Source organism: Camelus dromedarius, chromosome 2 (assembly GCF_036321535.1).
Source record: "Camelus dromedarius isolate mCamDro1 chromosome 2, mCamDro1.pat, whole genome shotgun sequence".
Taxonomy (NCBI): domain Eukaryota; kingdom Metazoa; phylum Chordata; class Mammalia; order Artiodactyla; family Camelidae; genus Camelus; species Camelus dromedarius.
This window is the reverse complement of record NC_087437.1, coordinates 69,868,289-69,895,124: the sequence shown is the minus strand read 5'-3', so window position 1 is coordinate 69,895,124 and position 26,836 is coordinate 69,868,289. Positions and strand designations below refer to the sequence as shown.

The 26,836-nt window shown below is 39.7% G+C and overlaps 1 protein-coding gene across 1 annotated transcript in view; it reads left to right on the top strand.

Annotated features, from left to right (window-relative positions):
* Positions 1-259: 259 nt before the first annotated feature.
* The window catches only part of GAP43 (growth associated protein 43), a 91,958-nt gene continuing 65,381 nt past the window's right edge, over positions 260-26,836 (top strand). The window contains exon 1 of the mRNA XM_010985027.3: positions 260-574. Coding sequence (XP_010983329.1) covers positions 545-574 — 30 coding nt within the window. The 5' untranslated portion in view covers positions 260-544. The remainder of the gene's footprint in view (positions 575-26,836) is intronic.

The following is a 26,836-nucleotide window of genomic DNA, read 5'->3' as shown; positions in this document are numbered from 1 at the left end:
ATACTCCCTGCAATCTCCAGAATGGCTGGAATATCCTTCTCTGCGCCCACCCCACCACCCTCTCTCAATGCAGTGGGAAAGTCGGTGGGTAATTGGGTCCAGATTGGAGGTGTTTAAATATTCATGAGGCTGGCAGGGGATGGGGAGGGGGTGACTGTCTCGAAAGGGGGTGGGGGCTGGGGGAAGTGATTAGTCATTGAAAGCTAGGGAACAATTCTGAGAAAGGGACCTAGAGACAGGGAAGGAAAAGAGAGATAGGCAGAGAGTGGGTGGGGGTGGGGGTGGGTAGAAAAAAGGTGAAGAGAGGGGAGAGGAGAGAGAGAGGGAGAGAGCATGTGCGGCGAGCTATAGCTGTGGACCTTACAGTTGCTGCTAACTGCCCTGGTGTGTGTGAGGGAGAGAGAGAGAGGGAGGGAGAGAGAGAGCGCGCTAGCGCGAGAGAGCGAGTGAGCAAGCGAGCAGAAAAGAGGTGGAGAGGGGGGGAATAAGAAAGAGAGAGGAGGAAAGGAGAGAAGGCAGGAAGAAGGCAAGGGACGATACAACCATGCTGTGCTGTATGAGAAGAACCAAACAGGTAGACTTAAAGATTTTTACTTCTTGCTGTTGTGAAATGACCAGAGTGCAATATTTCCCTGTAAAGGCAGAAAAAAAATGTTTTAACTGCTTCTTCTCTGGCCATGGTGCTCGCGTTTCCTTAGCATATGGTAACTGATGCTTGCATCCCAGCTTTTATTCTCTTTTTCCACGCTCTGGTTTTGGAATGCTACTGCTAATTAAGATGAGGTTAGAAAAAAATACGCCTTTTTGGCTAGAAAAAAGATTTTTTTTGGCTATCAGTAAATGTTCAGCATTTTAGGTCTCTGGTTTTGCGTGTGTGGATATAGAGAGGGGTGTTGGGGGAAAGATGTGGGCTCTACCTACAAGATGGGGAGGCAATCCTTTTTTATATATTATTTGCCAAAAGCGGGGTTGAAAGGATAATATCCAGTAATGAGTATTGCTTGTTCTATGGTACTATGTTCTCACATGTGCTGCGGAAGAAGCCTTATTTCCTACATGCATGAGCTTCAGATCGGCGCAGGTATTAATGGAAAAAAACATGTGAAGGTTTAATTATTTATTTTTCAATGAATGAAACTGTGATTTGGGAAGTTTTTAAAAAGAGAATCTAAAGACAACTGGGGCTAGCGGAGAAACTGGCCGTGTAGGAGGGGAAAATCCCCTTCCCAAGCTCCAGTAGCCGATTGTGCACCAGCTGGTTTGAAGAGAGGGTGGACCACGCCCCTAGGAGCTTTGAGCTCCGATGGGATGGCAAAGACCAGCCGAGTATGACCTGTTGGAAATCAGGTCTTTTCTCCCCTTCCTGTGCATCTTTCCTGGAATTGTAGTGACCAAGGACGGACTAACATTCCGGATAATAAGCATAGTGACTCATTTTCATCAGGTAGAGGGACACATACGAGCGAGAATCCGAGTCCCCTCCCTCTCTGCACCCCCCCCCCCCCCCCGTCTCGGCTCCCCGGCCTTCCCGGCCTCCCCGGCTCAGGTTTTTCTTCCATTTCAAATTCCTCACTTATTTCTTGAAAGACATTTTAGAAACTTGATTGGGGTGAGGGTGGGGAGGAATGGCTAGTACCGTGTTCTGCAGCAACGGACAGCGCCGTGGCATTCTCCAAAATAAGCTTTCAAACACTGATTGGAACACGTTTGAGCGATTTTGGCGAAGGTTAAGGAGAAAAATGGCTGTGGGATATGGGTGAGTGTGTGCTTGTGCGTGTGTGTGCGTTCCCGTGGGTGGGGAGGCAGTCTTGGTCAAAAAAGCCCTTTGCACATTGCTTGCCTTAGGGTGGGGTGCAAGAGATAGGATTTGGGCATTATTCCTGTGCAGGTATTGGATATGGGGCAATTTGTAATACATTCGCTGAATCCAAAGGGGGTGGAGGGGGAAGTGGAGAAGAAACAGGCTGCCAGCTTTGCACATTTAGCCAGCGCCCTGGTAGGGGGATGGGGGTTGGGGTGGAGAGGGTGGGGAGTGGAGTAGTGAGGACTAAGGAGAAGGAAGAGGAAGGGGAAGGGAGACAGAAGCAGAATCTCAGAGCAGTGGGTGGAGAGGGTGGAGAGGCATGACAGAAATAAATAAGTAGATAGATAGATAGATAGATAGATAGATAGATAGATAGATAGATAGATAGATAGTCACAGGCACTAGGGGTTTGTGTGTGGTTTGTATAAGGGTGTTTGGGGAAGAGCATGAGAGCCTTACATGTGCCAGTTCCCTAAACTGCTCTGTGGTTCTAGAGATTGATGCTTCCACTGGCTCATTTTTGAAACCAAGAAATTTCCTCTCCTTGTCTTCCTTCATTCCAATACACAAATGCCATAGATACAGGTGGCTGGGCTAAGCACACTTTCAAGGAAAGTACTGAGGTTGCTCCCCTGGTGAGCTGCGGAAATAAAATTTAGGAGGGCGGAGCCCTAAGGAAGTCAGTGCTACTCATTAAATAAAGCTTTAATGTTGGAAAGAAAAAATATGCTGGTTTACAACTTTTTGCCACCCTATGTATACACATACATGTATACACACGCCCCCCTCCTTGACAAAAGAAGCCAAGTATGATTTTTCGAAAGGGAACTGAGGCTAAAGAAATTCCCTTCCTCAAAAGGGAACAGCTGGCTTCACTTGGGTCCTCTCGCTGACAGCCCCAAGTGTTCACTAGGATATGTGCAAAGTGAAGAAGCTGAAATTGTGTGTTTAGGGAGTTGTAGAAATTCACATGCAAGTGTATATAGTATCTGCATACTTCCCATACACAGTCATGCATGTGCTCTGTATGGTTTCCACATGCCGGCATGTGTTTTAGCATAATTCATATTCAAGAGAGAAATTTGAATATATACAAATGTTCCTATTTTGCCCATGCATTTTATAAGCGTGTACTTGTCTGAAATGTTCAAGTCCCCTATTGACCACTGCTGTATGTCATTCACATAAGTCAGTATTTAGGATGCTGTTAAATCAAACTGAAGGAAATGGTGTATTCAGGGCGTGGGCTCACATTACACTGACTGGCATTTATATAGCCTGGGTACTTAGGTCTCACCCAGGTTTCTTGCTTGTGGGTGAAATGATCCTATATCATTCATGGCAGAATCCGATTGTGATTATCTTTCTTCTGCCATCTATGCATCATCCTAGTCCTTAACAGAGAATAAAACAAGGGCAAAAACCTGCAAAGGTCTAAACTCTGCCACACCCATGAAATCCAGCAGAAATGTGGGAGGGGGCTGGCGGGATTGCACTTCCTTCCTCTTCCACTTGAGCTGCATAAAGATGTGATCCTGGATTTCCGAGTTGTAATACATTGCCAATGGCTGAGAAGAAAGCATAAATGATCTTTATTAGCCATTAATTACCACTATAGATTATTATAGTGGGAAGAAGGCAGTGAGAGTGGGGTAGAAAGGAAAAGATGGTAAAGGAGTGGTCAAAGGAGGAATAAATAAAAGAATCCCTGAGATTTTAGTGGCTTATGATTTTCAGATATCTTGGGGCTAACTTTAAATGGCTTAATTACCATGCATTTTGTAGATGATGAAAAACTTGCAAGATGTGATATGTGTCCACAAAGCAAGAAAACTGTGAGGTGTTTCTTTTGTTTAAAAATAAGGATTAATTTGTAATTGAAGTGTAAAGAATACCAGTGCAAGCAACAAGACCCCCTCGCCTCCACCCCTCAACCCCACCAACATCTGCCTTTCCTCATGGAACAAGTGATTCTTATCTTAGAGAGAGTGATCTGTGGTTCAGAATTCCAACCTGACTGCGCCTTTCCCTTGCAGTGTTGGAAAGGTGTGGAAGGATGCTGCCTTGCTGCTTGGTGCAGAGGAGTCCTCCTGATAAACTGGATTCCTCCTAAATTTCACTGAGCCACACCCAGTGTCACCCAGGGACTAAATGAATTAATTAAATAGAGGCATTCTCTCTTAATATAATTAAAACTGTTCATTTTTTTAAAATGGTGATTTCTACCACACATTTCCAAATTTAAGCAGAAGATATCATTTAAAGGGCAATTTTTTTCCTGCCAAATTATCTAGACTTGCAGAGAATCTTAGAAAATTAATGATGAATCTAGAAATGCATTAATATCTGGTGACTGTAATTCCTTCTAACCCATGCCAGGGTGCGTGCGCAATCATCCCTGCTCTCTCATGCTGACCGTCTGTAACTCAGGTCCCCTCCCTCCTCACCCATGCTAAGGTAATTGGGATAAGAAAATATAGGGTTAATTTTCTCTCTTGCTGAGATGGCAAAACTACAGAAACCTTTCATGTTTTATGCTAAAGGGCAGCGCTCTTGTTCGCTGAGAGGGAGGGTGGCTTAGGGTCTCCTTTGCCTCCATCACAGTGAAATTGTCAAGTGTTAAGCCTGGGGCTTATTAATCTACATACTTCAGTTTTACCTGGCTCTGAAAGGAAAGGGAGGAGGGTGTCTTTGAGGCAATGATAGAGCATATTAACCAAATGTTTCTCCTTGTCATATTGATAAAGTAAGACAAGTCTGAAATCTTCCTCTAAAAGTAAAGGGACATTTCAAAGGATGCACACGCTCAGGTCTTCTCAAGAGAAGATACAGCATGTAACTAATCACTTCCTTATTAACTCCATAGAAGCATTTGGGCAACCAAGTGTGTCTATTGTTAGTCAAAGAAGTGATTGTGGGCAGGAATTCTCCCTTTAGAGTTTCTCAAGTGTGGCCTGGTTGCCTCTGCAATATCGCATTGATCTTCAGAACATTCTTTGTGGTGCTGGGAAGAGCACTGTGCTGAGAGTCCTTTGTTTATGCCACTTACTGATTCTGTGATCTCAAATGAACTGCATGGTCTTGGGCTTCAGTTTCCTCCCATAGAATGGAGTCTAAAAAACAAAAAATGAAAACAAACAAAAATCCCACCCTGTACCTTAAAGGTTTTTGTAAGGAATCAAACAAAATGTATGTGAAAACAAAGATCAGTACAAATGTAAGAAAAGTTTCAAGGTTTGCATGTGAAGCTTGGCTTAGAAATTGCCAGTCTTTCAAGATTATTAAGTGCCTACTATGCTGCGTTTTTCTGTTAGAGAGTAGTTCCTTCTGCTCATAACTGATTCCTCCTCTTTATCATGCCTCGTTCACTATTACATTTACTTTAATAAGGCTTCCATTCCCATTGAAACATATTCTGAAAAAGACACCATATCCAGTGACTCTTCAGTTCACATTTCATTTGATATCTCTTTGGTATTTTGTACTGTTGTCCATCCCTCTTCCTGAAACTGTCTCCTCACTTGGTCCCATGACAGCTCTCCTCTTTCTCCTCCCTCTTGGATAGGTTCTTTTCTCTCTTCTTTGCTGACTTCTTTCACTCTCTACCTCCCCAAATATCAATTATCTCCTGGTTAATGACCTTGACCTCTTTCTCTTCTCATTGAACACACTAATTCCAGGGTGATCTCATCCATGTCCAGAGTTATAGCCACCTGTGTGATTTCCAAATCTGTAGACTGGGTATCACTCCTGAGCTCTGATCCGTAGATATCTCTGTCTAGATATTTCAGAGACATCCATGCTCGTTATGAACAAAGCCAAACTCAGTGTCTTTCATTTTGTACCATTTGGTCTTCCTCCAAATCCCCACCCTTATTGTTGTTAAACTGTCTATCCAGCTTCCGAAACCTAGGAATCTGAGAGTAATCCTAAAAGAATTCTTCTCTTTTAGGCTCCACATCCAGTTGTGAAGTTCTCTGATTCTAGTTAAAAAGATTTTGAACTCATCCTCTGCTTTTTCAGCTCCACCATGAATAACCTTGTTCTGACTTTCATTACCTCCCATCTGGGCAAAGACAATAGCTTCCTGCAAGGACTCCCCACCTCCATCTTTCTCACCATCAATTCTTGCAGATAACCCTGCTCTTATCTTGACTTAACACAAATCTGGTCATATCATTTCCTTCGTGAAAAATCTTCTTAGGGTTCCCTGTTAATGGAAAGCTAATGTACAAACTCCTCAGCATGGAGGACTTGATCTAGTCTTGCCTGTCTTTCCAGTACCATCTTCAAACACCTGTCCTCTCAGCTTACACCACCATGCCAATATTTTAGGCTGTGGTGTCCTTGCTCACTCTGTACTCTCTGCCCACATTTCACATCCCTCTCAGCCTAGAAAATTTCCCTTCCTCCTGTAAGAGTCAGCTCTTTGAGGCTATTCTTGACCTCCCTGAGATAAGTTTTCTTCTACCTGCTTTGTGACTATGCTATAGTCTGTACAATCACTGTTAGATCACTTGTTACACTATACATATAGCATTTGTTTTTTCGCATACTGGTGTCCATATTGTGAGTTGCTTAAGGGAAAAGGTGGAATCTTAATTACTTTTCTATCTCCAGTGCCTACTACAATGCTTGGCACATAAAATAATGGATTTTAACTGTGAATAATCTATTTGCTAAATTAATATAGAACTAGGTTTACAGTCTTTCCGTAAGTTGTAGCATGTCTAAATGGAGAGAACCACCATGAGTTTTTTTTTTTAATCTATTGTTACCAAATTTTGAAGTGGAGCTAATCATCACTGATTCTTGCTGTTGACCTAGAGATATGAAAGCTATCAGTTTTGAATGAAATCGAGCATAAAATGCAAAATGAGCCCGTTGATACTGTGTTTCTCCAAACTACTTCCTTTTACATCCTCCTCCCCCACGAGCCAGCATCTTAGCCCCACTCTGAAGTTAGCAGAGTCCCAGGTTAGACACGTGGTTACCATAATCCTAGACCTTCTCATGCCCTTCCTTTTAGGCCCTAAGTGCTGACACATGTTACTTTGCTCCACAGCTATTTCAAACAGGCCCTGACTTAATCCCTCACTGCTCTTATTTGATTTATTTCATTGATTACACAAACTTCAAAAAAAATACACATAGCCTTGGCCTTTGCTCAGGGGCTTATGCTCAGAATTAATTTTAGGTTCATTTAGGTTTCTTTTCTTCCCACTGAACTATCCACATAATAATATTTCAAAAAGAGAAATCTTACATGAAGGTAAAAGGAAGTTGAATGGTAAGTAGTCCCTCAAGTGCCTGGTGAATGACTGAGAATCAGATCAAGTTTATCTTACTTAGGTTTGAATAGGTTGAAGGAATTTGGATTCTCAAGTAGGCCAATTGTGGCCAATGTGGGGCACATTGTGACCACAGCTTTATAGGAAAATACTATTGGCCAGACTCTCGGTAGTGCATTTTCTCTGACTGAGTTGGCATGGCCTTGAGAAAACAGTAAGGCAAAATGATCTAGAGATGAAGTTGAGTAGTGTCTCCCAGTCTCCAAACCCTTCTTTTATATCTTGCTCATTGCTCTCAATCTCTTTCAGTCTCTTTCTTTGAGTTTTCTTATTTTTTCTCCTACTTTCAGGTCCAAGTGGAGTTCTTCTGATAAGTAATACCAGCTCATGCTAATGTTAAGTGGGTCAGGCCATAAAGGAGAAATGTAAGAAAAAGTCTATACACTCCAACTTTCTAAATAGGTGTTTTAGACAAAGCAGGTATATTAAGCTATGTCTGGTACATAGTAGCCTCTCAATAAAAAAATATTTATTGAGAGAATAAAAGTAGGAAGGGAGGAATTATTATGATGGACCATTAAGGGATATGGTTTGGTACAGAAGACCATTCCTATGTCCTATGTACCTATTGAGAGCTGGCTCTGTGTAAATGCACACTCAGCTCTTGGTCCTCCTTTCAAGGTGGTTGTGGCCAAAGTTGTAACTTCGTCTCCTGTCTACTTAGAACAGAGTGGCACACTTGCAGTGAGTTCAGGTTGTAAATGAGAGTGTGTCTCTCCAGATTTCCTGTTCTTAATTATTTACAGAACTTATTTCTTTAGATGTTGTTTGTTTAATGTCCTGTTTCATGTCTTTGTAGTGGAATAAACCCTTCCCTGGGTTCTAGACCTGGCTCTGCCAATTGCTTGTCGTGTGATCTTGGGTAAGTAACATAAGCTTCCTGAGCCTCAGTTTATTCATCTATGTAAGTGGGTGCATAAAAATACTCCAAATTCAGGCTTGCCTTTTCTATTGTGTTGGTGTGAGGCTCAAATAAAGTGACAAAAATAAAAGCATTTTGCAAACAATGTGTTTTTCAAGTGTAAAGTGTTGTTGCTTGAGGAATTCCACATATTGAAACTTAAAAGTATCCCTGATTCTCTACAAAAAATTACCCCTGCTCTCTGTAGAATATATGTACATTTCCCTTCCCACCCTTCCTCTCCTATTCTCTATACAGTAAATATTAATCTTGCTAATGGATGGAAACATAGCATATCTTTATCACTTCCTTTGAAAACTTCAATGACAGAATTTAAATAAGCAAATATTCAAAATTGTCATGAGACCCCAAGGATCAGTTCAAAGGGATTAGAAATATCCACTATTTTCCTTTGTTATCTTTTTCTGTTTTAGTCTTTTCTTCACATTGTGATTTCTCTTCTCCATTTGCTAAATTGGCTGTTTCTCCCTCATCTCCATCCCCACCCCCACCTCACTTCCACACTGGGTTCTCAGCACTAAGATTATCAGGCATGCTGTGCTCACATCCATCACATGAGGGCCCAGTCATGCAGAAGAGTAGAGAGGGAATGCACCTTGATTGAGAGACTAAAAATGGGGATGAAGTTTGGTTGGGGAAAGCACAGTTCAATGACCACTTAAGCACCGTTTCCATGCAACCTCGGGGTTCCTCAGTGCATCAGGAACTAACCTTGATCAGAAGTGGTATAAACCCCTGAACCTTTTCCAACTCAGCTGATGCCAGATATAATTTAAACTCTCAAGATCTCTACAAAGGACATTTCAGTTCTCCTGTGTCATTAGTTAATTGGGATAAGTTATCAATTTAATAATACAAATTTTATCAAATTCTCATACAAGCAATAAACTTTTGCAACCCAAAGAATCTGATTTCTTTATTTACGGATACTATTCGAAAATATTTTTAAGTATAATAATTGGATCGTTTTTCCAAGAGATTTGTTTTTCCTAGAAGCCAAAAATCTAACATAGAAAAATTAGTATCGTGGATATTTTGAAAAATACTTTTACAAAGGGGGCTTAAATAGAGTTTGATAGAAAGATACATTAACTGGAAACTTGGGGAAAAGCTGGTCATCCAGAGGGAAGCAATTATTTTTTAAATTTTACCTACGGTTGGTTAATGATCACTTTTAATCTTTCACTCTAGCTACCTCTCCCTGTCTCTGTCTCTCTCTGTCTCTCTCTGAGTGTGTCTCTCTCCACACACACATACACACACACAATCACACACACTTACTTGTATTACTTATGTGTCCTTTGATTGGGTACAAGTAACAGACACCACCTTTAAGGGTCTGTAAAAGGGATCTATTGAAAGGAAGCTAAATGTCACATGAAATTAAGAAGTTAAACAGCCAAGCTTATGGGAATCAGAGTAGATCTGGGAACTTCAACTTAAGGAATTCATAAACTTTCTTTCTGGAGCCCTGCATTTAAAAGACTCAGTTACTAATAACCCCAGCTTCTCTGCCTCTCAATTAAAAATTCTAGCTGAGAGATAGAACTATATCTCTGTATATATACACACACACAGTGAGAGAGTGAGAGAAAGACAATATGAGAGAAAGAATGAGAGTAAATGAATCTGATTGGTCCTTCTTGAGTCAGCTAGTTACCAACAGAACAATCATCTCTGTCTGGAGGAGGGACCAGGTCACATGGTTTAGACAATGTTTTGAAACCCACACCTGCAATTTAGTGAGAATAAATTGGCTGAGAGTCTCCTACATATATACTTGTATGTCCACAATAGGGTAGCTCACCAGATTAGGAGGGACTGACCTCAGATGTGGTAGACCACTATTTTCCCTTTGACAGTTTTCATTTTGGCCTGTATTGCATATTCTTATTATTGGTAAGGTTATCATCACTGGTGATTCTTAAAGGAAACTTAACCACACTGATCTCATGAGCTTTTGTATCTAAAAAAGAAAGTTGGGGCAAATCTCCACACCTAGAGTTGACGGGCACTGGATGTTCCCTGTTTTCCAGAAGCTGAACTCTGCCGGGTACCACCTGGCTAAGAGGAATATCAGCTACCATATATTCTTGCTATTTTTATGTGGCATAGCTTTGATCTGACTTTTCTTATTTTGGTTTGTGGGATTCATTTCTGCTACAGGATTGGGCAATAATGGGTGTAAAACATCTCCCTTGGATTTATATCAGAGAAATGCTATTCCTTGATATTAGTCATCTCATTTTGAATGTCCTTGAATTAATTCCAGCAGTAATCATCATATTTATCTATTTTTAGGAAATTGGCACTTTCTAAAATATTGAGCTGTTGGCTCCATATACACCAGTTTGCTCTAAATGTAGGCTTTTGGTAATTAGCTTTACATCCACTATTTGTAATCCCAATTCCAAAAACTATTCAGTGTTATTTTTAAGTGAAAATTTGAAAGATCCTAATGTCTTCCCATTAATGACTACATAAAAGAGCTAGATGAGGCAAGAAAAAAATAAACGAAATGATCTCCAAAAGTTAAGCAAAGTCAGAAATTAGCTGCTTTTCCAAATGGTTTCAGAACCTCTTGGTCAGCATGACTAGCCTAGGAACTAGCCTAGACTAGGGGCTGTTAAAATGCAAATCCTCTTCCCACTCTTACTTGCTTTTTGGTTCAGAAACCAATTTACCAGTTTGGAATAAAAACTGAGAAGTAAAAGTTCCTCTTAATTGCCAAACTAGATCCTCAACAGCTATTCCAAAAGATGCATTCCACAGTTCTACTCAAACCCCAGTGGAGGCAATTGTCTCCCTTATTTACCGAAGAGGGGGGAAAATCAAGGCAGAATTTCTTTAAAGAGAAATTACTGGCTTCTAAATAATTAACTTGCAATTGGATTTCTAGACACATACTGTATCGAGGGCAGCCCACTTTGGCTATCAGACTCTTACAGGGTTCTAATGAGGGAAGGAAATAAGTGTTGAGGCTGTTTAGGGCAAACATTGCATTTCAAAGTCCCATTTCTTTAAATATATATAAAAAAAAGTAATGTTTTATTTGAGAGATGTAAAGGAATAGTGAGACATTATAAGTAATCCATTGCAAATGTCCCCCATTTCATTTTCACCATTAGGCATTTGGAGAATTTTTCTTCCAATGTTTTTTTGGATTAATATTTCTAAAAATTTCTAAGATTTTCTAAAGGAAGGGAAGAATATTATCTCACTTAAAAAATATTGGCTCTTACTTAGTTAGATCTGACCTAGGGGGTTGATTTATTCAAATGTAGTTTTTTTTGTTTGTTTGTTGGTTGGTTTTTTTTTTTTTTTTTTTTTTGAAGATTAGGTACCATTTGCAATCTTCCCTTAACCATTGCATCTTAAGGACTTATTTACTCCAATGAAAGAGGAGGTGATTCTGTTTATCACCTTGGAAATCTACCCTGGAGAAATCAGGTTGGTATTTAGTATTCATCTGAATAAATCTTTCACGCTAATTTAAATTCAGTGTTCCTCATGGCTTTGATTGCCTTTGATTGAGAACACAGAGTGATAGCTTTTGGTAATATCCAGATTTGTCCTCCATACTGATGGACAGTTGACTGGAGAGCTGTATAGAAAACGTCAACAAGATCTAGTTTCTTGCATACTTTCTTCCATCTTGAACTGCATACTTTACACCAGTGGAGTGAAACCAATATAGAAGAGGAAATGGAGATTACTATCCTTGAAAAGGGAGGAAGAGTTATAAAATAGAATTACTGTTTGGAATTGGGCCATTACCCTCTAGTGAAAACTGTCAGGGGAGCATTAATGACCACAGATAGTTCAGACTTCACTTCTGAACATCGTATGGAAGATACAGTAAGCCCAAGAACAAAAATATTGAGAAAAGAATCCAAGAAGTTTGGGCACTAGTATACTTAAGCATACTTAGGGCCGAATTCATTTTTTATCCTTACTTAATTAAAAAGAAACTTGATTCTTGGCTAAAAAAAGACGATGTATCTTTCGGTAATTTTGGGTTTTCCTATAGGCTCTGTAATTCCCCAATATTCTCATTCTAGTGTCATTGGAAACGGATTGGCTCATGTACAAACTGAAGTTTATTTTATTAAGTATATCTTATCATAATTGTTGCTTTTACTGAACATGGGTGTATTGTAAAACTCCATTCATTAAGAACCAGACTATAAGAACCACAGGAAACCAATAGAAAAATAAAATTTCCCATAATCCAAGATTTTTAGATATTAAAACATTATTATTTTTCCTTTTATTTTTTGTTGTTAACCTTAGAAAGTGTACCTTTTAAGTTAATTATCTTCTCCGTAGATTAGACCTCCCTGACAATATCTTTTTAGAGATACCAGCCATTCCAGATTATCCAGCTCATAATATGGAAATAACTACTCTTTCCTCCATCATTAAGGCCGTACTATCAGTTACCAAATTCTATTTGCAATGTCTTTTACATCTGTCTTTTCCCTCTTCTGCCAGCCTTCCTCAACCAGCATTCTAGCAGAGAACCAAGCCCTAATACCCTAAGGCCCTGAAGCCCATAAATGTACTCAATGAATTAACCTCTTTCCCATGCATCTAGACCAGTACTAGTTGTGTACCATCCTTGGCGGAATGAAGAAAACACTCAAATCATTTTTATATATGTTCTGTGGTTCAAATGAGAAGCCTCCAAAGAGAAAGGCTGGATAGTCACCAAAATTCCTCGCTTTTGGCATTACTTTTGTACACTGCCTGGTGGTTAATCTTACTTTTCACTCCCCTTTTCCTCTGAATTGCAATGATTTCTCTTTTTTTAGAAGGTTAATTCTAATTTGTATTTATTTATGATTGTTTTTCAAGGCTTCTTAGAATCTGGTACCAATCTCCTATTCTTGCCTTACTTCCTCCTGGCTCTGCCCTTGACTAAGCTTATGAAATGTAATCTCTCTGGGTTATCATTTCCTCCATATAAAATAAGAGTGGTGAACTAATTTGTCTCTAAGGCTTTCCAACTTCTAAAATAACATGTTCTATAGCAAAGCTCCTCCTCCACTTTGGCATTTTATCTCAGCCAGACTTAGTATGAATTTAAGGATTAGTTTCCCTGTACTTTTGTTTATTGTCATTTCCGCTACTTGGAAAGTCCCCTTTTTGCCTCTAGTTCAGTTTCACCCAACCTCTGAAGGCTGAGTCAAGAGTTATCTCATTTGTGAAGGCTTTCTTGATGACCACAGTTCTCCGTGACTTCTTACCCGCTTAGATCTTCAGTAGCATATACTGCCTGTCCTGTTTCTTCATCATTCATTAAACAGAACACTACTTGGTTATCCATTTGTATTTGTATGTACCTGATTTTCCCAAACTTGTTTCCAAACTCTTTGAAGGTAAGATACCGAGTTCAGTGCTGGCTCCAGAAACACATATTGATTGTTTTTGAGGGAGTGCTCAAGACAAATAGAAGGCTCTGTAAACTCTCAGAAAGGCAAGTGGAGCTGTGCATGACCTCTCTGGGACATTTGAAACCATGATACATGCCTTCTCTTTACTTCCTTGGCTTTTGTAACACCCATTTCTGCTGGGTTTTCCCTTCTTTATCTTTGGTTTCACATCCTTTCTGCCCCACGTCCACCCCCAACTTGGCTCCCCTTTCTCTGCGAACCTCTGAAAAGTAGATGTTACCCAGGCTTTTGTCCTTATTCTTGCATGTTCTTGCTCAACAGAAGCTCCAAAAGTAATCTGTACCCACAATTCCTACCTGACTAATGGGTTTCAAACTCTCCTAGCTCTCTAGCCAAATCTTCTTCCTGGGCTCTGTATACCTCACTGTCCATCAGAAATCTTGTTCTGATGACCCACAGGAGCCCAATCTCAACATGTCCTAAAAATAAAGCTTCATCTCTTGTTCCCAAATCTTTTTTTCCCTTCTCATCTAGTCATCTAAATGGAAATGGAACCCTGATTCATTTCCCCAGTCTTCCTTTTATCATTAGATGCTACTACTTTTTCTAGTTTCTATAAGTAAAAAACAAAACATCCTTTCATTCTTTGCCAGCCCTCTCTACCTCAAAAATACGCCTTGTCTCTCTTCCCTTTTCTTCATCTCCACTATTGTCTCTAACCCAGTTGTCTCTCATGGAGACTAACACAATAGCTTTTCCTTCTAATCTGCTTTCTTTTACCCTCAACCCCTTACGATCATTATCCTCTCAGGAAAAAGAGTGATCTTTTAAAAAGTATCTATCCCATCATGTGTTTCCACCATTTAAAAACCTTTGATAGTGTCCTATTCCATATAGGACCAAAACCAAACTCATTATTACCAAGGCCTATAATATTCTACTTGATCCAGGACTTGCCTCCTTCTCTGAATTCTTCTCATAACCATACCCCTCCTGCTCACCAAGTCTACTGGCCTCCTTTTAGTTTTTAAAACACACCAGGCACATTGCCTCTTCAAAACCTTTGCATGTGTTACTCTCTCTACCCAGAGTGCTCTTTCTCTGACTCTTTACTTAAGAGGCTTCTGGGACAAATCCATTTAAATGGGGTCCAGGTCACTTTCTAACACATTACTTCACTTCCTTTATTTTCTTTAAGGATAGCTCTCAGTCTGATTTTTTTAAAAATTCACTTGTTAATTTTCTGGTCCCTGCTTATCTCTTCAAACTTGAAAATATACTGCTCGTCACATCCCACACTCCAATGCAACTGTGCAGTAACTCATGTTATTTCATCCTTTCCCCCTTTCTAAACACTATTCCTTTTGCCTGGAATGTCTTCTTTTCCCATCTTTTCCACATAATACATTTCTAACTTATTTCCACAGTATGGCTAGAGTTGTATTTTTCTTTGTGGAGACTTCCTGATCCTCCAGGCACATATGTTCATATTCCCTTTGTGCCATCATTGTATCTAGTGCCTGTCTATACTACAACATACAACAGACTTTATTATAAGTACTCATTTACATGTCTGTCTCTTTTGCTATATTATAAGCTCCTTTAGGGTAGAAATCATATTTTATTTATTGTCTCATGTATATAGCCCTAGTTCAATGTTTTGCATATAATAGGCTCCCATTAAATAGAAGTTGCATAAATGAAGCCCACACAAATGAACAAGTATCAGTGTCTAATGAGTAGTACGTGATGGCAAAATTTGGTTAAGTCTAAAGCAAAGGTTGCCCAATTCCCACCAATTAATCATGGGGCCTGCCCACTCTGGCACACTTTATAGTTAGGCACCTGATAGATCTCTCACGCACAGAGCTGAAACCGCACAGACCTGGATTTCACCCACGTGGTACCAGCTTGTTGCTTCAGCAAATAACTGTCCCCATTTTGTAGAGAGATTCTTCAACACAGACAGAAAGATAGCCATACTTGACACTATAAACTTATGATCTGGGCTAAGGATGACAGCAGCTTAAAATATTATCGCTATAGCCTTTTTAACCCATTAATATGCCTTCCAAGCTTGGTGCTAAATGTTCAGTCTTTTCATAATATCTAAAACTGGTGCCTTCTGAAACCCATCTCACAGGAGACATGGTCAAGTTCATATACTTCCTCTTTGTTAATGGTAACGACTGCATGTACACACTCACTCCTTTTAAGTTCTTTAATTTCTAGTTTGAAAAAATATGCACTATGATGTTTAGTTGTTGTTGTTTTCTGGTGCCTGTATATGTGCTGTGGAAGTATCCATCTGTCTGATGTTGTTGTATGTATCCCCAAACTGATAAACAAAAGGAAAGATTTTCCTACAGGGGAATAAAGAAACAAATGGCCAGGTAATCATTGACTTAACAACACCTACCATATGTCTGTTACACACAAAAGTAGGATTCCTTCTGGGGAGTGGAGCCAAAAAGGAAGATACGTTCTTCAGTGTAGTCTATTTCCTTTTCAAGAATACGTATGAGAATAAAGAAAGGAGAAGAATGGTTCATGATCACTAGGCAGCTGGGTCCCTCTGAACTAAAGCTATATAACATAGAGATTGAAAATACTTTTTTGGTTTGGATGGAGACTTAAACACTCCTGTAGATTTATTTCTTCAGGAAATGATATTCTAAGTTTCAAGCTGCTAACTTGCAAGGCAAACTTTGGAAACATCTCATTTATAGGTTGGGGTAATGCTCACTCCAAAATCAAATTTAAGAAGCACCAAAAGAATATAATTTTCCTGTTTAGGGAATGGATGAGCATAAGGAAGGCAAGCTGAAGCAGACTTCAGCTGAAAAAAAATGAGTCACTTTTCTCAGTTGTACATTTTTTATTTCGGTAATTATGTGGGAGGTGGAGAAGATACATGAGGAGTTTAGGTTGCTGAGAAAGTAGATGAGAGAAGCAAGTATTTGACATTGGAGAGGTTGGATTGATGGGATATGGCAGAACTCTGAAAGACCCAGCAGACATGGGAGGAACTCTTGGAGCCATTTCAGAAAGAGAATTCATTTTTCATCCCACTGATCTAGCCATACATTCTTTTGTTTCCACTTTCCACAGACTTTTCCATAGGTTATTTTCTCCACAGAACCCTTTAAAGAGTGGAAAACCATTTTCCCATGAAAGTTCTTGACTTCTCAATTGATACATACTCAGAGACACCGCAGTGTCAGGCCACCATAAATTTAAAGCTGCCAATAATCCCATCATACTCCAAGAATAGCCAACAAATCTGGGTTGTTCAGATTAAACGAAATTTGAGCCAAATTCTCTGGAACTAAGGAGGGAGCTTTCTTAGGATTCCAGTACAGGGTCAATAGGTTAGACCTAAGTTGGTACAAACAGATTAGAGAACAGACTACTTAGACTAGGGGATAACAAAATCTACCAGGCACTCACTAAATATACGTTTTTATTACCTCTGAACTAACATTAAGTGCTGCTGTCTTCTCCACCTGAATGTTTTCTTTCCTCCATCTGCCAAACTATGTTCTGCCTCCAAAAATTCTGCCGAAAAATCAACTCTTTTATAGAATCATTCCAGACATTTCCTCATTCTCCATCTGTATCCATACTGCAGTCACTGTAGTCACCTCCTTAGTGATTCCTCTTCCCCCATATCATTTTTGTGTGTGTGTATATGTTGCACATATATATGTATACACACATAGAGAGAAAGAAAGGAGAGAGGGCATATTTATATATGTTTTCTACCTATTATCCTTTCCTGTTTCCCCAGGCACTGCTTAACTTTCAGCACTGGGTTCTCCGCTGTTTTATTTTATTTTTGTTATTTGTAGTGTTTCTTTGTTTTGTTTTTAAGGTTTTTTTTTCTTTTGATTGATGTATAGTCAGTTTACAATGTTGTGTCCACTATTTTATTTTTATTTATTTATTTTAATTTTTATTTCTTTTTTGAGGGGATAATTAGGTTTGTTTACCTATCTATTTATTTTTAACAGAGGTACTGGGGATTAAACCCAGGACCTTGTGTATTTATTCTAAGCACTCACTCAACCACAGAGGTATATCCTCCCTCCCGTCCACTGTTTTAGATTTCACAAACCCGTGTACAATGCTTACTACTAACTGCCTTCTTATTTAATCTCCCAGGGAAAAGCTGTCATCCTCTTTCACTGTATGCCTGATGGTAATAATTATCATTGATTAGTAGAGCTAAAGGTATCTTAGAGATTATCTAGCTTTTATTTTTTTTTTCTTGACTTCTTTTTAGCCACAGAACTTTTGGTCACAGATAATTCTCAGAATCCAAATACATAAGATAGATAAGAGGCTCTGTTTGGCTAGAGCAGAGTTCGGTGGCCCAGACTTCTGTCTTGTCAGCCCCCCCTTCTCTCCCCTGATGCCCCACTAAGGAAGCCCAGGGAGCAGAGTTTAGGAAGCACTGACCTATGTGCAATCTATCATGGTGTAGATGGTGGAAAGTGAAGGTCATTCAGCTCAGAAAGGGCTGAGCTGGACTTCCTTCCTGTATCACTGCTACTTCTTTCAGAGGGGTCCATATCCCTGTACTCTGGACATGCATATCCCTAAATATTCTAAATTTGTGAAGTCAGCATTTATGTGGTTCATCAGTGGACAGGGTTCTTTTCTCAACAGAACCCTTTAAGGAGTAGAAAACCATTTTCCCATGAAGGTTCTGGACTTCTCAATTGATACATACCCAGAGACACCACAATGTCAGGCTGCCATAAATTTCAAGCTGCCAATAATCCCATCATACTCCAAGAATAGCCATCAAATGAAGACTAGAAGTTTTTGTGTTTTCCACTTTTTGACTCATTTATCTTATTTTTCAATTCTCTTTGTCATCAGGACTAATATTGGGAGAAAATATTTTCCTCAAATGGTATATGGAAGTCATTTATTCATTCAATAAACATTTATTAATCATCTACTGAGCCAGAAATTATGCAGAGTACTGAAAATATAGGAATAATTTTCTTTTAAAAAGAAAGACTCTCTACCCTACGGCAGCTCACAGTATAGTGCGGTAAAGATACCTGTGTCTATTTAAAAGTATGTATTCTAGGATGTGCTCCTGGATAATTTTATTACTCTCAGGTGTGTTTTCCTAATTGTTCAGGGATGTTTTCACTGTAGGAATACACCAGTGTTTCTTCTCATGTAGCTGTGACTATCTAATCTGACTTGGAGGCCTGGAGGGTGAGTTTTATGAATAAGAGAACATTGATAGGTATTAAGACTTAAAGAATACAACTCCAAAGGATTTTTAATGTATGTACAGTACCTAGATCTGTACCTGGCATGTGGTGAGGACTCAGTGTTAGCTATTGCTTGTTACTGATGTTGGTGATGATGATGCTGCTGTGTCAGTGGTGAGTGAATCATATGTCAAGATATCTTTAGGTAGGAAATCCTCAAGGACTAGTTTCTGAATCTTGGGTAGTGTGTGTGTGTATATACATGTCTGAGGTTTAATGAACATACAGTCAGTTAACTGAGAAATGAGATATCAATGTCACTGATTTAAATTTTGTACACCCTGTGCTCTCAATGGCCTTTAGGGATAATATACATCGATTCTTGGACATTGGAACTCAGAGATATAATTAGCTATCTCACAGATGTGGCCAATAAAATAGAAATAGAAATTTGAGGCTGCCTTGCACGTGGAAGCTGGAGAGGCTCATCACTTCCAGGCAACTGGAATGCGAGCATCTCAAGACCTAGACTCAGCCACTTTCAGTCTTCAAGGAGTGATGCAAAGATGCAATGGCAGTTATAAACTATCCTCCGTGATGGTGGCATTTGGGGTCTAGTGTCTATGGTGCCCACAAACTGATGTCCTAACCAGTCAGTGGTTTCGTCTTGACTGTTTCCTGGGTCTAGCTTGTATTCCTTGGTTCCTTCCTATTTTTTGAGCCTTGTTCTCTGGCCTTCCCATCAATAATGTGAGCTCTGATGTTATCTTAATTTAGTCTAGTTTCTATGCTTTCGAGTAAAAATCTGACTCATAGAATCCAATACTTAAAAAATCAGACCAAAGCTACTAATATGTTTCATGCATATTATTGCAGCAGCCCCAGGGCTTTTGCACTCACTATTCCTTCTGCCTGAAATGCTTTGTTCACACTTGTTCTCGTGACTTGCACCCATACTTGCCAGGGCTCTGCTGAAATCTCACCTGGGTAGATCTCATCAAGGAGGCTTTCTCTTATCATCCTATATAAAGCAGACCCCACCCCACACTCCCTTTCTCTCCCATTTTATTCGCTTTCATTCTTCTCACTAGCCCTTGTATCCACCCAAGATATTTATTTACTATTATCTGCTAACACCAGTGGCATGTAAACTTCATGGGGGTTCCCTGACTCTTTTAATCACTGATATTTCCTGACACCTAGTGGAGTGGCTGGCAATATGAGATGATCAATAAATAGTTCCTGAATGAATAAACGACTTTAAATTCTGCTCAGATGTAATAATAACAATAAGCTAAAAATATGCTATCACTAATACATTCATTCCACCTTCTTCCATGTTCTTGACTTCTGTCCCTTAATCTCGACCAGCAGCATCCCGTATATTTCTTTTTGCCTGTCTGTCAGTCTAAATATGTGATAGAGTAGATTTGCTAAGAGTAATGAAAGAGGAATTTGGTCCTGCCTCACCACTACAAAATGCTTGTTTATCTCTCCTTTTACATTTTAATTGTTTAAATATTTGGGGAGGATTTTCCTGCTGTGGTAAATTTATACTCATTAAGTTGTCAGATGCGATGATATTATTTATTTATTTGTTGCAGGCACTGTAAGGGGAAATGCTCGCTTTTGCCATTGGCACCATCTGGCTTTGACTGATTATTGTATTTTACCTGATAGTCTTTGGACAGGACTATCAGGGTGATGAATGGGTGAGAGTGGGAGGAGTTCAAACACTGGTTGAGAAAGGATAACAAACCTGTAGCAATAAGTCAGACACCAGGAGGCATTCTAAAACATTGAATAAGATAGACCATCCATCGCTCCGTCATTTGCATTCCAGGTTAATCTTCAAAGAGCCAACATGGCAAAAACATTCCAAGATAAAAACAGCAAGATCTTCTAGAAAAGATTTCAGTTACAAGGCAAAAAGAAAAATCCTTTATGGTTACTGAGTATGCCAGTATTCCACATGGTTGTGGTTGCAGCTAGAATTCTGCATATATCTTTCCTCAGCATCAGTAACTTACAATCTCATGAAGATTTCAATAAAAATGAACCTTCTCAAGACATTCGAACATTCTAAGAGAAAATATGATTTGTGGGAATTAAAGAATAGAATGTACATTAGCAAAGAATAGCCAATGGCCAGGCGCTGGATTCTGTGGTTACAACCTGACCTGAACCAAAACCTAATCCCCCTGGCATCCTTGAAGCCTGAGCTTCATCAGAGGCTTTGTTCCAGACAGAAGTGAGGTGATAGCTTAGCTGATGTGGGGCGTCTTCAGCGTGCCTGGATCCATCTGACAGTCTTGTTGAGGCAGAAAGCCTAAAAAAGCTACTCCAACCTTTCATCTTTCCCAGGAGAGAGACAGCTTTAACGTCTGTGTGTGGCCAGCCCCCATGTCATTTTGGTTTATCAGCTGGTCATCTATCACTTTCATAGTATCTCTGAGTTAAAAGAAATGTTAGAAGTCACCTTGTCTAGGCATCATTTATTTATGCATTAGGAAATATTTATTAAGTACCTACTAGCAACTAAAAGATACAGACTGAAAATCTATATGTATCACATATGATTGTCTCCTCTATAGGATGCATTAACTCCTCTTCATGACATCCTTGTTCAGTTGGAGATCAGCCGTCCCTGAAGTAGCTCCAACATTTTGTGTGTTGTTGCTATTCATTGACAAGCCTCCTTAAACAAGAGAAAGCAGGGTAACCTCACTTCAAAGGGTAGTAGGGCCCAACCAAAACTTTGCTTCCCCCTCATCATTCAAAAAGTCAGATGCAGAATCCTTGAAATCCAAGTCCAACACTTGAAAATCTGCACAGTTCATTTAGTGAACTCTTTTCACCTTTGTCTTCTTGTCTTGAGCCCTGTCTGACTTCACTGTGCCTGGCCATTCTCCCTGATCCTCCAGAGATGTGAGCTGAATACCAAGTTGGGATATTTGTAACCCAATGAGTTTCAGTCTCTTGTTGCCACAAGAAATATTCCCAAACCTCTTAATGTGTTTCAGAACACTTTCCCTCCTTCATCAGTGAAGCCTCATCAGCTTGGTTTAGTTCCATTTGCACAGAAAAATCAAGCTTTGGAATAAATCTACAGTGTTAAAACAAAGTTCCTACATTTGTAAGATGCTTTGAAATATCTCAAGAAAAACATTTCTTGAGGCTTTCAGCATTTGGCATTGGCAAGAATTTAGGTATTAAGAGTTCCCACAAAATAAAAATTAAAATGGCATGCAAATATATAGATATACACACAAAACCTAAACTATGGAATTTTAAGGATTTTTGAGATTTCTAGAATGGTCAGTTGTCACTTAGAACTGTGATACCACTCTTACATGGAATCTTTAAAAAAAAGACACAAATGAACTTATTTACACAACAGAAACAGACCCACAGACATAGGAAACAAACTTGTGGTTACCGGGGGGTAAGAGGGTGGGAAGCGATTAACTGGGAGTTCAAGATTTGCATATACTAACTACTATATATAAAATAGATAAACAACAACATCCTACTGTATAGCACAGGGAACTATATTCAACATCTTGTAACCTATAATGAAAAAGAGTATGAAAACAAATATATGTATGTATATGTATGACTGAAACATTCTGTACACTAGAAATTGACACAACATTGTAAACTGACTACACTTCCATAAAATAATAATAATAATAATTATAAGAAATTAAACACTAAACTAACTAAAAATGTGCTACTAAAATCAAAACATACTAGATTATGCCTCTTGATAAGAATATTCTTAAACCATGATTTAAGATTCTCCTAATATTCCCTCACTGTCAGGGTCCAGAAACTCAGAGCCAAGGGTAAGTCAGCCTTGGATAAACAGATTGTCTGGCCTAGGCCACCAATCTGTCCAACATTTGTGACCTATAAAGATTCTTCCTGCAAGCATCTCTGCTTACGCCAACTGTTTATATGCACAGTGGAAACTTCCAAAGCTTCTCTTCCCAGGTTTGCTTTGCTTATACAACTAACTGTTACTGTACTGGGACATTGCTTTTTCCTTTTTTTCTTTCTTCCTTTTTCCCTTCCTTCCTTTCTTCCTTTCAGAGCCAAGAAAGGCTCAATTAACCCATATCTTTGATCAAGGATAGAGGTTGAAGCACAAGACCTGAAGGTTATAGCATTTACACTTTGCACAGTGTCTTGATGATGGAGCAAAGACTCAGGGTTGGCTACTATAGGTGGAGATTCAGAAAGGGTCTGATGGAAGAGCATGAGAAGGAGATCACACATATGCTTCAAATCACTCTGAAGAAATGGAAGAAAATATAAATAATCTAAGACAAAGGAGGGGAAGCTCTCTACAGGTATTCTGAATTAAACGTGGCCCCTCAGAAATATTTGCAGTGTCCTAAGTTAGTAGATTGCTGTTTCTTATAGAGAAGATATAATCAGGAAAGATCTCAATCACCAGAGACCTCTCCTTTGAGAATAATTTGCAACTAGGTGCCATATTGTATGTCAGAAGCCCTTTTCTCATCCTGTTTTATATGCTAAGTGCCTGTTTCCAGGAAACTACACAACTAACTTATATTTCCTGAACCCCTACTGTGGACCTAACTCTGTTACTAACACGTACCATGGGACATATTGTGATGGGAAGGGGAATATAAACCCCACCATCAACAAGGGGAAAGAAGACTGATGTTTAAGAAATACATATGAACTAAAGAATAACACTCATGAAAACAAAACAAGGAAGTCTGTAATTAAAGGATACGGGTGCTGTAAGAGATTAGTGAGGGGTCACTGGAGGAGGCAGAGGAGCATGAGGGCTTTAAGGGTGGGGAAGGCAGGAGAGTGTTTAAGATGAGGAGAAAAGACAGTATTCTAGCTAAGTGGGACGACCCAGGCTTGTGGGGCCTTGAGGGGACCATCCTGAAGAAAGTGAGTGTTCGATGGTAAGAGATAGGGGCAAAATAGGAGTGCAGATGAGGCTTAGCCAAAAAAAAAAAAAAAAAAATTAGCCTGCTGTGGTAAGAAATTTGTGCCTTTAGCAGATTTTGACTAAGGGAGTGACATAATGAGAGAGGTCTTTATGGTACGTACTTGGTATTTGTGCAGGATTGCATGGGGAGACTGGAGACAGGAAGGCAAGGTAAGTGGTTATTTTTAACAAAATAAGAATGAACAAATAAAGCCTTGAACTAGGGAGTTTACAACTGGCATTGAAATGTAAAGCTAATTACAGAACTTTTGACAAAAATGGAGCATTCTCAGTGCCTATGGGACATGAAGAAAAGTCTCTGGATACATGTGCTCTGCAGCCCTTTTCATTTCTCTGACCAAGTGATGTGTGGTATGGGCAGTATGACAAGCAAGTCATAAAGCAGTCCTGGTTTTAGGCAATTACTACCAGTCCTGCTGCAGATCTATTTGCTTTTCATTTTCATTGCCCTGGTTCTTGGAGTGCTAGCTCTCTAGCCCACCCTTATTTTCTACTTCTGACCCCTTCAGGTGGACCTTATCAAGTATTCCCCCTTGGCCTCTGAGATGGGGGATCCCTAGCCACTGGGCTCTCAGGCCTGCCCTCCTCTCTAGTCTCAGACATTACCTCTAGCATGGAACTCCTACATCATTCCATTTCAAACCCAATGAACTCTACAAGCCATGCCAATCCCCCCAGTTTGCTCTGTGATAGGTAGAGAAATGAAATATGATTGTAAGAGTTCCAGCTTAGATAGTGGAGTGGAAGTCCCCTTGGCAGAATGAACACACTTGAAAGGAAGAGCTGGTTTGATAAGGAAGGCAATGGTTTTAATTTCCATTGTGATCAGTATGAATGAGGCATCCAGAAAGAAATGCCTAATGGAAGATTTGGAAGTGGCGGGAGAGAGACCAGGTGCAAGTGACTCAGAGCATGGCTGAAAGCTTAGTCATTTTCCTGGGCTTCAGTCGAGGGGGAGTTCGAAAGCGAAGCATTGAAGGGAGGGTTTACGCACCCTTCAATGGCAGAAGATACTTCATTAAAAGAAACAGAAAGATCAACTAGGAAAAGAACTAGCATAGAGAATCAGAGAAGCCGGTCAGGAGAAATCTTCAAAACAGAATGGTGAACGCTAGTAAAGCAGAGTGATAAGACAGATGAGAATAGAGAATAGACCACTGAATGTAGGATGACCATCAATAACCTCCCGGTGAACAACTTAGTAGAGTGATGAGGATGAAAGCCAGTTTGTAGGGGTTTAGGAGGTACTGAGGTGGAGAAATGCAGACAGTTGGCAGAAACCACACATTTAAAAATTGGGGCACTGAATAAAAGAAGTGAGACTGTAGCAAAAGGGTGCTATTTTTCAAGCTAGGGAGAGACCTGTGTTAAGCAGAGGGAAGAATTGAGAAGGGTAGGTGGAAAGGCTAAAGGGGGAAATAAATGTTCACATTAGTGAGAGGATGGGTTCAAATTAGATTTCAAGAGGGTTCCTTGCAGAAAAATAATATCCCTTTGAAATAGAAAGGAGAAAGAAATGGATGAGAGGTTTGTTGAATTGGGATGGTATGTTTAGGATATCTTGCCCAAATTTTGAACCCCCTTCCCTTTTTTTTCTCAGTGAAGAACTTTGGTCAGCTGCTCAGAGTGAAAACGGAGAAACAAACACCTTCAGGGGAGTTTACTAAGCAGCAAAAGCAGCACATTCCCAAGCGGGTTATGGATCACCTAGAGGGGCTTTTAAAAATGAAGGCTTCCAGTGGCAAGACCTCTTTTACAAGCTCCTCACATGATACTTATGCCTGCGAATGCAGGAGCCAGGGCCTTATTGGGAAGTGCAGCCATCCTGAAAATACTGTCTAATTGAGGAAACTAGTAAGAAGCTCCAATGTCTCTCATCCTGTGGACATTTTAATCTTCACGCCCCTCCCAGTGCCCTCTTCACGAGGTATATTTCTGTGAGAAAGAGAGTAAAACTCATGCCAGCATAAACGTGCAAGAGCTTGTGGTTAGATCCATAATATCTGGGAAAGCATTAAGATATGCCTGTAACCAAAAAGGAAACCTCAATACTGATCACGTGCTGACGTGAAGTTTACAAGTTGATGTAAACCACTTATTTTTTCCACTTACTTTTCTTCCAGTCCATTAAGAGTTTGCTTCAGGAAGGCATCTGGGCGCCCCTTTCTTTCTTTGGGTCCCCTTTCTTTTCCCTTCCCCACACCCACTTTCTCCCCTTTCGTCCCCCCCCTCCCCCGCCCAGTTCCAACCTGGACCTCAGGCGGGACGTTAGATCTTTATGGTTCCGTGCATTGCACCGTGTTCTGTTCTAGAAGATCAGCTTTAGAAGCTTCAGAGATTTGGTCCCTAAAGCTTTCAAAAGCTGTACCTACAGAAGAGCAACTGACATTTGCTTGCTAGCCTTGACTACCTCTTGTAACCTAACTTTGATACATTGTTATGTATCAAAAATAGTCACTGTTTCTTAATCTAGCCTTACTCCTCATGAAGAGTAAAGGGGAAATAAAGAGTGCGGAAGAAACTAAAATCCAATTCTGCCACACTGGGATACCTTTTATTATTTGGGACTCATATATCGAGAAGCCCGCAATAGGGAAGCATAGGCCTAAGTGATGGAGTTCGGTCAACTGTAGCACTGAGTTTCCTGCCAGGTGAAGGCTCAGTTCCTCTGTCTCTCCCTCTCTCCTGCTCACATACACACACACAGAGGCATACTCACAAAAGAGCTGTTGTTTTATTTTGTTTGAAAAGTTAGGCTTGGTATTGAAAATTATCTAATTAGTTTTTAGTTTGTTTTATTGTTTGGGTTTTTTGGTTTGTTTGGCAAAAAATATATATATATATGTATGTGTGTATATATATAAAAAATATATATATATATATGTATATATATGTATGTGTGTATATATATGTAAAATATATATATTATTACCAGTTACCCAGGGTGAGAAGGAGTCCGCACTGAGTGCCACAGCATTGAATCAGACACTGTCAAGAGTAAACATATCCTAAGCTCATTTCATATGTAAATTGTGTATTTTTCTCTCCTTTCTCTACATTCCACTTTATTTACCAAAGCAGAAATGGAAGGTTTTAGTTTCTCTCTTTCCTTCTACCAGTATATGATATA